Source organism: Argentina silus (assembly GCF_951799395.1).
Source record: "Argentina silus genome assembly, chromosome: 2".
Lineage (NCBI taxonomy): Eukaryota > Metazoa > Chordata > Actinopteri > Argentiniformes > Argentinidae > Argentina > Argentina silus.
Window position 1 is genome coordinate 25,924,666 of NC_139656.1, and position 12,348 is coordinate 25,937,013.

At 41.6% G+C, this 12,348-nt stretch overlaps 1 protein-coding gene across 1 annotated transcript; it reads left to right on the forward strand.

Moving 5' to 3' along the window:
* Positions 1 to 2,988: 2,988 nt before the first annotated feature.
* Positions 2,989 to 12,052, forward strand: igsf5a (immunoglobulin superfamily, member 5a). The gene is made up of 9 exons (XM_083686667.1): positions 2,989 to 3,047; positions 3,790 to 3,870; positions 5,015 to 5,332; positions 7,952 to 8,242; positions 9,189 to 9,308; positions 9,909 to 9,933; positions 10,062 to 10,156; positions 10,359 to 10,423; positions 10,789 to 12,052. The coding sequence occupies exons 2-9, from the start codon at positions 3,825 to 3,827 to the stop codon at positions 10,885 to 10,887; spliced, it is 1,059 nt and encodes a 352-aa protein (XP_083542793.1). The 5' UTR covers positions 2,989 to 3,047; positions 3,790 to 3,824; the 3' UTR covers positions 10,888 to 12,052.
* Positions 12,053 to 12,348: the final 296 nt, after the last annotated feature.

Here is a 12,348-nt window from a genome sequence, read left to right on the forward strand (position 1 = left end):
TTGTGAGGGTTGTATTTCAATCTAAGGAGGAATGGAAAGAGTTACTTTGGTTTAAATACATGACCCGGTCTCGTTTTATCATTTAATCTAAGTAATATACATACTCAACTATAACACATAACATTGATCAGAATGGAAGAATACATACACAATGAAGAGATATCAGCAGCGTGAGCCAATTTTGTGTTGCATTCCATAACCTTACAGAGTCCTCTAGTGGTCAAACAATAGAACTTCACCTCATATATTTCTGACAATAGAGTTAGAACCACTAGAGGGCGCACTCCTCTAAATTAACTGTTATTAATGGGGAGCGCCATGTAGTCAACTTTCTTCATCTTCTTTGATTTGAGTGGGCATAAAGCAAATGTTGGTGGTTTACTGCCACCTGCTGTGGTGGAGTAACATATGAACTCACCACCAGTGTCTCAGGTCAGTTATTTATTGGCACCAGTAGATGGCGTCATGCTATTGAAGAAGAAGACCACATGTTGATCCAATTGGCTGAAGCCATCCCAGCTCATAGGAAGTCCCACCCTAGTTGACGACATGCCGTCCCTAATTCTGTTGTCATACACATTTCATCACCTACTGTATACAATCCATCACTTTCTAGGTAGGAAAGAAGTGAGATGGACACTTCCTTCCTTATTTGATCACATGGCACTATCACTACCACTTCAAGCCAAAAAGTGATGGATTGTATAAGTGATTAAAAGTATACTCCACTATCACAAATGTAATGATTGTATAAGTGATTAAATGTATACTCCACTATCACAAATGGAATGATTGTATAAGTGATTAAATGTATACTCCACTATCACAAATGGAATGATTGTATAAGTGATTAAATGTATACTCCACTATCACAAATGTAATGATTGTATAAGTGATTAAATGTATACTCCACTATCACAAATGTAATGAATGAGAAAGATAGCCGGTGGCTACTCTGTGCATCTCTATGTTTCTGACCAGAACTTGACTCCTGCTGTATTCCCTCCATTGAGACTGAGAGGGTATGGGAACTCATACTCATTAGGAGAGGGTTTGCTCTCTCAGATATGCTAATGTGAACAGCACTATGTGCCCAGAAGAGTTAATAACTTCTACATGCTCTGTAAACTACAACCTTGCTTTCCAGATTCATAGCCATTTTCATCCCTGGGGATGAGACTAAGTAGACTTCCTCCAGGAAGGTCACTGGACCATGCCAAGCTGTGAGGTGCTACTGCAATGCAGTAGACACTCAATTATAGGCCTACTCTATGGGGATAATAATGCAATATTTTTTTTTACATAACATTAAAAAACCAAAACATTTTATTGTGTAAATTAAACTGTATCACTCCCTTGTGTATCAGTACAAACTTGGACTGCTATTGCAAATGTGCGGGGAAAACTCTGATCCTCAGACCCCCCGCCGCCCCCATGCTATTACAGTACGAGGGTTAGGGTTATTCCAGTTGACCTTGTGGTTGATCTTGACAAGGCCCTCCCACCAACACTTTTCAGACATTGTCTCACAGCTCCACATGCCTCTCCACAGCAGGAATGTGAACTCTTCTGATGAATTCTAGAGACGATCGCACCTGTACTGTGGCCACACCTGTCCACTGTGATATTGCTCTGCTGTGAGCTATATAGAGCTAGCCTAACTTAAGATAGACCACTGCGGCACAGCGAGCGCTTCACACAATGGTGAACCTAGGAACCCATCTTTCCTCACTCTAATTAGCTCCCATGTTAGCGGTCCACATTTGAGCCAGCTTCTGAGTGATCGCATTGATTGGTTCTCAGATACTTTGTAATTGGGCAAGGCACCTCATTCCTGGCTCCTTTCGTTGGAGCGAAAAGTGCTGGGGGCGGTTCTTAAAACAAACATACCTCATGGTTCGTTCAATTAAAAAGGCACAAAATAAACGATACACAGGGGGTACATCAACCAGCGGAGGCCACAGCCCCTTCATTATCGACTCACCATGCCGACAACATCGGAGTACTACTACAAACTTTGAGTCGCGCTTTAGCTAGGCTAATATAGAGCCACTTCACCTGTTGTACTGTTTCTTAACTGTATGTTGATGTTATGTACTATTATCTGCTTTAAACACATGATCATTGTATGATTGACCATGTTGTGGGAAATAAAATGAAGATATATGGTTGGAGGTTAAAAGAGTATAACTTTTTAAGTGCATGATGCTGTAGTTATAGTGTTATGTTGTTTCTCTCTAGCAAAATGTGCTCTGTGGTTTAGCTCATCTGAGATGTTATCTGTGTATTGAGCTTGCCTGCTATTCAATGTGATTAACTATATCAGGTAATGGAGGCTCTAAGGTCCATCACAAGCCAACAGCCACACCACCCTGCACCACACTGCACCACCCTGCACCACACTGCTTGCTTATCTGAGAAGCTAAGCAGGGTATTCCTTGGTCAATCTTTGGATGCTGGAAGTGCTATTGGCTGACCATTAGGTGGCACTACTTGCGCTGGTCAAGGGGGACCTCCATTTCCCCAGGGTAGTGACTGGAACACTGCCTTGCAGAGGATGCTGTCATTCGGAAGAAATGTTACACTGATATCCTGATTCCCAGGTTGTTAGAAAATGTCATGGCACATATTGCTAGAGTTAATGTTGGCAACTATAACAATAAAATGAGACAGTTAATGCAACACATGGATATGTCTATTGATTGCAGATAGATTGTATGTGTGTGTGTTGTCAGTTGACTCACTGATAACCGTCTGGCTCTACCAGCAAGCTTAACAATGGCAACAACCATACTGCAAGGACATGAAACTGTGGATTTGGCCACACACTCAAACAAACACTCAGGTACTCTCACCTGCATGTTTGACTGATAAGAGAAATGGCAGAGGGGTGAACTTTGCACCGTCTGTGGAGGGAGATGTAAAGGGGAGGTCCAGCAGCATTTGGTTTCACTAGCACAGGTGGAGTTCCTCTATTTACCTGATCTGATTAAACAGGAAATGAAGCTTGGAAGGATTTTACACATCGTGCGGATAGTCCTCAACAAGTAAGTAGTGAATCAATGTAGTAGTATTGCCTTGTGATTAGAAAATCAATACTCAAATATTTGAATAGGAAGAACTGACCAAACTCAACTGATATCATGAGAGTGTTTCTTGTTTTTTCTTTTTGTCTCTTAAGCACAAATCAAGTCTGTCAAGTAGAGAGAAGCGAGAGATTGACGCCTCGTGTTTTATCATATGGAGAGATTAACGTCATGTTTCACAATACAAGCTGATCTTAACAACAGTAAATATATTGATCAGTATAAGTCAAGTTTATTAAACCATGTCAAGACAAACCTCATACAGTATATTCAGTTGTTACATGTAATCTGGGCGGAGCCTCTGTTTGTGTCTTTGACCAGCCAGAGGGTGTGTATGTGTGTTGAAATGTATTCAGATATGTGTGTGCTTGATTTAACTTGCCAGGCACAATGGAAGCAAGTGAATAGTCTCAGAAGTGCAAATACACTTCAGCACCATTTTAAATATAGATTTTACCTAGGTCTGGGCTGAATGAGTGTGTGTGTGTGTGTGTATGTGTGTGTGTGTGTGTGTGTGTGTGTGTGTGTGTGTGTGTGTGTGTGTGTGTGTGTATGTGTGTGTGTATATGTGTATTTTCTTGGACAGGGGAGCTCTCACACTGGCAGGAAAATGTAGAAAATGCATGTCGCTGTAAATGTGTTTTGCTGTGCTACTGCGGGTAATTTCAGCTGCCACACCTTTGTGTTTGTGTTTGTCTTTCAGGCTGAGAATATTAGCATGACTGTTACCTGGGCAACATGACCAGTCTTTTCCTCACATTCATTTTACTCTATGCAACAGGAGGTGAGCATATCTGATTATTACCTTTTATATTAAATATAAACAAGATCTGTTGAATGTGATAGGATGAGACACAAAATGACTGAAAAAGCCATTCTGTTGGTAAACCTCTCAGACTGGGCTATAGTGGATACATTTCCCCGGTTTATGAGTAGATATCAGTGAATAAACATTCAAACTTGCTTATGGAATGAGCATGAGAGTTCAGCTCAGTGTATAATTTATCTCATCAGCTTAACTCATGTGCCTCGCTTTATCTTCCTTCCTGATCAGCCCGCTCTCGTTTGGGAGTTATTAAGCCTGCAAATTTGACTCAAAGGCATTCTCTTGTTTATCACAACGCAGAAGGCTGAAGGTCTCTCGTTTATCACATCCTATGAAAACATATTTACATCAAACACCAAGGCACACATTAAAGTTAAAATTGTACACCAAAACACAAGTAGAATACCAATTCCTATTAACTGTAATCATTGACAGTGGGATAACCAAGACAATTTACTTTCAGAGAGTACGATGAAATGGAAAACAAGTTGTGGAACTTTCAAAATATAGCTGATTCACTATGCAGAAATAGAATACAATCCTTTCTCCTGTGCTCTCCCTTAAAGCACACGAAGCAAACAAATAGGAGCCGATATAATTAGTCATCTCTCCAGAGTGCAAACAGACCCTCTCACTCCAAACACCTGAGAATGTTTGAGCAACAGAATGTTTGTTGGCTGTGCTGGTTGGCAGAACAAAGAGCCGAGAGACCACTCTCGTCATTTACTCTTCTGTGGGTGTGGTACTTGCAGCAAATGACACAAGAATGCAGCAAAACCTTCAAAAACCTTCAATTCAAGACTTGTTTACACCTGGGAGCAGGTCCAGGGTGGTTGGGGAGTTTAATTCTTCAATGTTAGATCTCTAAAAAACAACTAATCCCTCTCATAACCTTCACCTGAAACACCATTGTCGCTCAGCAGTGAATGTTATGTTATGTCTTTGGCAATACCATGACTCTAAACTGGCTTCACAAACTCAGAACAACAGTTCATTAATGTCAAACAAAAAAAAGAATCATGACCTCTCATGGACTCCAACACCTAAACATACCACAGAAGCCCTCAGTCCTCTCTATGTTAATACTATCTCATGTCCTCAGGAGTATCAGGGCAGATACAGTTGGAGCCCCTAGATGCTCTGGTGCTGCAGGGCTCGGATGCCCACTTCAATTGCAGCCTGCAGGGGGACTGGGCGACCATGCTCTGGTTGATGAAAGGCAGCGTGGTCCTCACCATCTCCAAGCAGTACGGTGTTCTGGGGAACCTTCCAGAGCGCTTCAACGCCGTGAACTGCACCACCTGCAATGACACGCACCAATGGGAGTTCATCATCTTTGATGTTCAGAGGAACGACTCCGGACCCGTCACATGCGACTTCCAGAATATTCAGAGCCTGACGGCCATGCTGTCTGTCCAAGGTATAGACAGCCATCTCTGTTAATGCACTACACATGTATTAAAGTAAGCATATGTGATAGGGTTTTGGGGACTTTAGATAGAGAAGCAAAGGGGAGGTTCTCAAAGAGAAGTGGGTAATGGGAGGCCCATAGCTGGAAGGGACACTGAGATACAGTATACTGTATGTTCTACAAGTAACTGGTGGTGTATCAAGTTGTGATCTTGGGGTAGCAAACACTGGGTTAGGTCATCTGGCCAGGCGATCTGGCCAGACTAGCCCAGGGAGTTGTTATTCCTCATATGGCTGAGGCAGTAGACATTTATAGAAGCAAATACGCTTTTCACTCAGTCACTGCATGATCTTCCAAGGCAAAGACTGGCCTGTCTACGAAAGTGAAAATGTTAAGAACAGCACCTCAAATCAAGTCCAATTCCCATGCTGTGCTGTGTGTTCCTGGAGCAGGCGTGTTGGCTGAGAGTACGTAAATCATCGTGGTTGAGGCCGGTGTAATGACTGGCCTGTGCTCTGGAGAGCAGTAGTACACACTGTAAGCTCAGAGTGTAGAGTTGGATAACAATCTGTGTTCTCAGCAGCTTCTTTATTGCACAAACTATCCCACTATTGCATCCCTTGTGGTTATTTTCTAGTTTTCGCTGTCCTGCTAAGTTTCTGCAGTTGCCAAAATTGTCAAATGTCATAAATAACCAATGCACCAAGACCATACAACTGAACATGAGATTTTATTGATACAGCCACACATCCCAGAGGTAATGACAGTGGTGTAGGGCAGATACAACGAACGATTAGCAGGGGAACGTTCTGGACAGACAGACTTTTTAAACATGATTTACAATATGCATCCTGCCAGCCATCGTCCTCAATCAGCAAGTGTTCTTGATAAGAGCCATTGGAATTGCATTATGGTTAATTGTGCTCCACATCTTACTCTGATGGTAAACTGGTAAGCACTCCTTTGGAATATGAACACATTAGGTATCACATACACACACATACAGTACTGTATATTAGCCTCATGCATGCAGCCAATGCAACGCACACACACACACACACACATATGCATGCACACACAAACACACACACGCACGCACACACGCACGCACGCAAACATGCACGCAAGCACACACACACACACACACACACACACACACACACACACACACACACACACACACACACACTTATGTGTTACTCTCTTAATTATCTGCTTGTTTTCTCTACCATGGCTAGCGTTCCCACTAGAACTAATGGGAAAATGACTCTGGTTGCACATGGTACCACACTAAATCCATTTAAACACCTTGTGCACTGTGGTACCGCATCGAACAAGTCTTGTAGTTCCTTTCATGTTTTATCACAGCCTTGCAGGGTTGGGTCTTGAAATTCAAAATAGCTTTTATTTTGACACAAAATGTGTTTGATTTGTAAAGAAACAACTGAAAACTTGCTGTTGGGGTAGATAAAGGGAAGCATAAGGCAGCATATGGGAAACCCACAGTAGATATGCAAATGCCTTGTAGGGCTCAGCAGTTATGTACTATCTTGAAGAGTTGCATATGCAAATGAAAGAGGGGCAGACACTCATTGATTTACAAAACTCGACTTTGCCTTTTCCTACATGGTGATGGTGGGTCCACAAAAGAGAGAGGAATAACGTTTGACATCCATGCTCGGCCTCGCAGGCCTGGAGACAAGATGTCGGAAACATTTTAGGTTTGGATTTTATAGTAAACTGCAATCGAAGACAAATCTTCTCATTTGAGTAAATCTTCCTTACTGTCTTCATCAAATTCAGCGATACATGCCTAGCATCAGTTTTTTTCTCTATAACATCAGTAAAATGAGTTCTGCCCCAGGTAGGTTGAGTTCTGCCCCAGGTAGGTTGACTCAATTCAGTTTTCTTCGCTCTACTGGCTTGGGTGATGGCATACCATTATACATCAATCTGATGGGGAACATTGTGAGGGCCCCATTTGACTATCCATCTTTGTTTGACTGTTTGCCATTCAATTCCCCCTGGGCCCTTGTTAACAATCATAACTTCAAATCCTGATCCCTCATATGGCAATAAAGTGAATCAAATATACCTGCTCTGTCCTCTCCTCTCCACTCCATGTGATATTTCATGTATAAGGGCTAAACCAAGCAGTAATCTGCTAGTGGAACTGCTGGCTGTATTGGATTGCTTTGATTGGATATTGATTCCATCTTGTTCCTATGGTGCAGAGACCAATCTCATTCCAATGTTTTGGACCTCCCTGATTACAAACATATTCCCCTCCATGTATCAATACTCCCAGGCAGGTCTGATATGTTCTCTGAATGAATGTACAGATTACATTGATCGTTTACACTGCAGCCCTGAGCTGGGTAATGTTACATGAATATGAACAAAATACTTAAATAGTAACCACTCTAGATTTGGTCTGACAATAGTTATTCCTAAGAAAAGAAAAAACTGTCACATTCACTGTTTCAGGGCTTCCCCAAATCTGTCCTATGGCATCCCTGTACTGTATGCGTCTTTAACATTGACCAATCTGCTTGTTCCTTGTTCACTTGGGTATGACATCCTCTTATGACACTGCCTCTCTGTCACTTTACCCTTTTGTCCCCCCAGAGAATGGCACAGTGAGCATCGTGGGTGGCAACATGACAGTGGCCCAGGGCCAGCAGGCCGTCATCCAGTGTGTGACCTCTGATTGGTTTCCTGAGCCCACGGTGAGCTGGTTACTGAACAGGAAAGTGGTTGACACTGGCCTCTACAACACTAGCAGCGAGGCTGTGGGCAGTATGTTCAACTCCACCAGCGTCCTGAGTATCCTTGCAGACAGCAGCGTCCCAGTAGAGTGTCTGGCCACCGTGCCTGCCCTGGAAACACCACAGTCCAGCAGCATCTACCTGGTGGTCGGTAGGAATCCTTCCACCTGTTCTTGCTTTGTAGCCTCTCAATCCAGCATGGGGAGGATTTAGTGAGGTATTGGGGGAGGAACTGCACTGGCTAATTTCACCTTGACTTTCCTCCTCCTCATTTTCCAAAAAATGCAACTGAGAACGAGATGTGGTTGTTGGAGGTGTAGTTTGTTGAACATCCAAAGCCCAACATTCAAATTTGTCAAGGAGAGGCGAGGACACTCTGCAAAAAACATTCTCGGACTGATTCACTTTAGCGCGAACATGAAAATACTGTTTACAGTATGTCCAAAGTTATCGTTTCACACTTTTTAGTCAATTCTGGGGCTAGAATTGATGTATATCACTACTACCAATGCTACATAGACCATTTTCAACAGGAAACGTTTTTTTGTTGTTGCTTCAGTTCTTTTTAAGTGTGAGAAAAGGCGACTGCACTATTAACAGATCAGGGAGGTGAGTTTGATGGGTCCATGGCTGCCGTTTGATTGTATTAGTAATAAGAAAATATGGGTTTTCCAAGAGAGAAAGACTGCCTAACTTAGCATAGGCCCTTGTCCCATCTCATGGGTCTCTGATTATTTTTCCATAATTACGTATCACATTAATAAATAACTTAATGAATTCTGTTTACGCAGGTAGATGCTTATTTATTAATGCAAGTTGGGTATTGTGCTCTGCTTAAGGGAACAAAGCTACCATATACGCCTAATAAAACACAACACTCCCATGCACTCCCAAATATGTACTCCCAAATATGTTCTCCAGTAGTTAAACTATTTAAGGTAAAAAAAACTAAAACATTTGTATCGTTTAGTACCAGGTTTTGATTTGAACCTGCCAACTCACTGGGTGCACCTTCTCTGCACGAGGACACCTGTGAAACTGAGTTGGAGACCTGTGGTTCTAGTCTGATTAGCTTTCCCATCTCCCTTCCTTCATAGAGCCTCTTGCTCCTGATTGGACTGTTCTCATAGCTGTTGTTGTGTCTATCGGTGGCTTCGCCCTGTTGGTGCTGCTCATTATTGGGACCATCTGCTTCTACAAACACAAGAAAGAAGCAAGTAAGCAACCTTTCACCTCATCCATACTACAGGAAGCAGGTGTCAATCAAATATATTGGGCATCTGTCTCTGTCCCTCTTGAGAAAGTGGAGAACAAGTAGAGCGTTAAGTTTCATGAGAGGGTCAGAGATGATACTGTAGGTCTGAATCACGTCCTCTCCAGGGAAAATGAGGGGGATATGTAGAGAGCCTCATTTACATACACACCAGTCAGCAAAAAAGAATGACTTTAGGACCGTAAGTCACCAGACCACTGCATACTAGATGCTTTAACAAACAACAGAGATGTTAAGCAAAGAGAGTGACTTGCACTTCATGTCTAAAATTCTTAATGAGTGTGAAGGTTAATGTATGATAATTTGTGGATGTAGATAATTCAGTGACACTGTCTGAAAGGGTATACTTGAGGTCTTAATAAGATCACACTTCTGACCAAACAGTTCTGGCCAGTATGTCAAGCACTTAATTCGTCTTATGACATTATTATGTATTATACAGTAAGGATAAAATTACTAGGAGTTTTATCAATTTATTCAAGGCATTATGACACAAAACAACATATCCCTGACTCATGACGTTTCTCTCTGTTGTCCATTTTAGAATCCAGTTACCAGGAGGAAATTATGTAAGTTTGAACTAGTGCCATTTTATACACAACCAGTTTGTTTCATGGCCAACCCTCCAGATCAGTTACCTTTGTCATTACATGTCACTAATACCAGTGAGCTTTAGTGGAGTGTTTTTGTTTTGCAGGAGAGCAAGGACCCACAGTCAGATAAGTAGTGGTAATGGAGTTAGACAGAAGCAGGGCCAAGTTAACCCAGGATTTGTGACAGATGGACAAACAAGTAAGCATATGCACACACACACATGCAAAGTCACACAGTCACACAGTCAAACACACACACACACACATACACACACACACACACACACACACACACACACACACACACACACACAGACACACACACACACACACACACACACACATACACACACAGAAAACTATCCCTGGAATAGACCAAGATGTGTCTCCTCACATTACAGGTGTAACTCCCAGTGAATTCAACGACAGTGGATACAGCCAGACGCACGATTTACATTTTTCTGAGGTAACAAAGTAACAAACAAAAACTGAGTTGGCTGCAAATGTGACTGTAGATGTGAATTTGCTATATCAGTTCATTCCGATGCAGATGTATTTGGTATGATTTATTAACCAATTCTTTTTATTAGAGTAATTTGAGAAAGTTATGAAGTACCTCATAAACCTTAATAGAATATTAAACAAAGTCCATGAAAGCATAGCAACAACAATTACAGGCCAATTGGATTTTTATCTGAAGATACTTATTTCATTATCTTTGCCAAGGTGTTATAGAGCTCTCTCAATATAGAATAGGGTGAAATGAGATAAGATCTCCTGAATCCTTTGGGACAAAGTACACAATGTAATCTTTGCTCTGCTTTTGTTTAGATTCCTGACGCTATGAACATAAATCATGGAGCAAACGGCCAAACTAACACCCTTGAAGGAACTGGTGTGAGGAAACACAGACATGTCACCATTGTATGAAGAAAGAATGGGCAATCATATTACTCACAAACAGCAGAATCATGCTGTGATTGAAAATGTTATTCAATGTTCAACTTTTTATTCTGTGCTTAATTTTGTCATTTGGGAACTTTCCGAACCATTTCAACAAAGCAACATCAATATTCCGGACGCTTTGGTGAAAAGGCTTTGTTCATAAGGAAACCTACCATGCAGAAGCATGTTAAAAATAATGTAGATCTACTAAGCCCACAGGGGCAGGGGGTATTTGATGATAACCATAATCCCTTCTTAGTTTTAAGAGCAAGGAAAGGACAGAGGGATAAAGGACATTATTTGCTTCCCAAACCTGATGGGGGAGATGAGTAACGCTTCAAGAGTGAGGGGCCGATGTTCAGTACAGATTTTAAAGTGTTTATCAGAGTGCAGTGGGCAAACAACAATATCTTTCCATATTGTTTTATGTCAACAATCTCCTCAAGATGTGAAAAACTTGGGGACAGAGTGTCAATTAGTACATGCATGAAACCAACAAGGTAATGTGATGGAAACTCTGACTAATTGATTGATGCGTCAATATCTTCCACTCGACAGTCTGTCATGGGCGTAGGGCTCCATTACTCTGGGAGGTTAAAAGCTTGACGACCCACAGCCACATGTCTGTCTACTGTACCAGAGCTGTGGTGGTGCTCATAAAATCAGTATGATTGAATAAAGGCTTTATGACAGTGAAGTGAAGTGCCCAGAGAATCCTCCTCAAGGCCATCAAGCAGCATCTGGGTCTGTTGGAACTGTCTCTCTCTCTCTCTCTGCTGCTACCTTATGGTTTAGGCTGTTTCCTACCGGAATATCACCCATATCTTTCCATGTTGGTAATGGTATGTGATGTTATTTAATGTAATTCTATGAAAAATATTGTTAAGTTGAACGTTAAGTTTTACCTGCGACAAAGCTGGTATGTCCTGAAATTCAGGGGAGGCTAGTGGAGGTAGAAATCTGAAGACAGGCTCATGATAATGCATGGAATGGAATGAGGAACGGTATTAAACACCACTCTTCATTCCATTCCATGCATTACCATGAGCCCGTCCTCTGATTCCTACCTCCACCAGCCTCCCCTCTTGAAATCACATTGTTGACATCATGTAAGTCTTCCATTGTTATCTTGACATTTCTGTTGAGCTGAATTCCCTGTTGAGCTGAATATTTATAAAAATAAATAAATAAATAAAAATCACAGTTGAATGGCCTCTGTCTTATATGATAGCTCTTTAGCAAGCAGGATTTGTGTGGTTGTGAGGAACGTCACCTGCACAAATAAACCATATACCACTAGCACTCCTTAAAGAGATGCTACAGGATATTGTGTCTATTTCTGTCTTTTTTAAACCTCTCGTTTTGAGTCTGTATGGTCAATGTATAGTTCGTACAAATATAATCTATGAATTTAATGTTTTACCTCATTCAGCCATGGAATCTTAA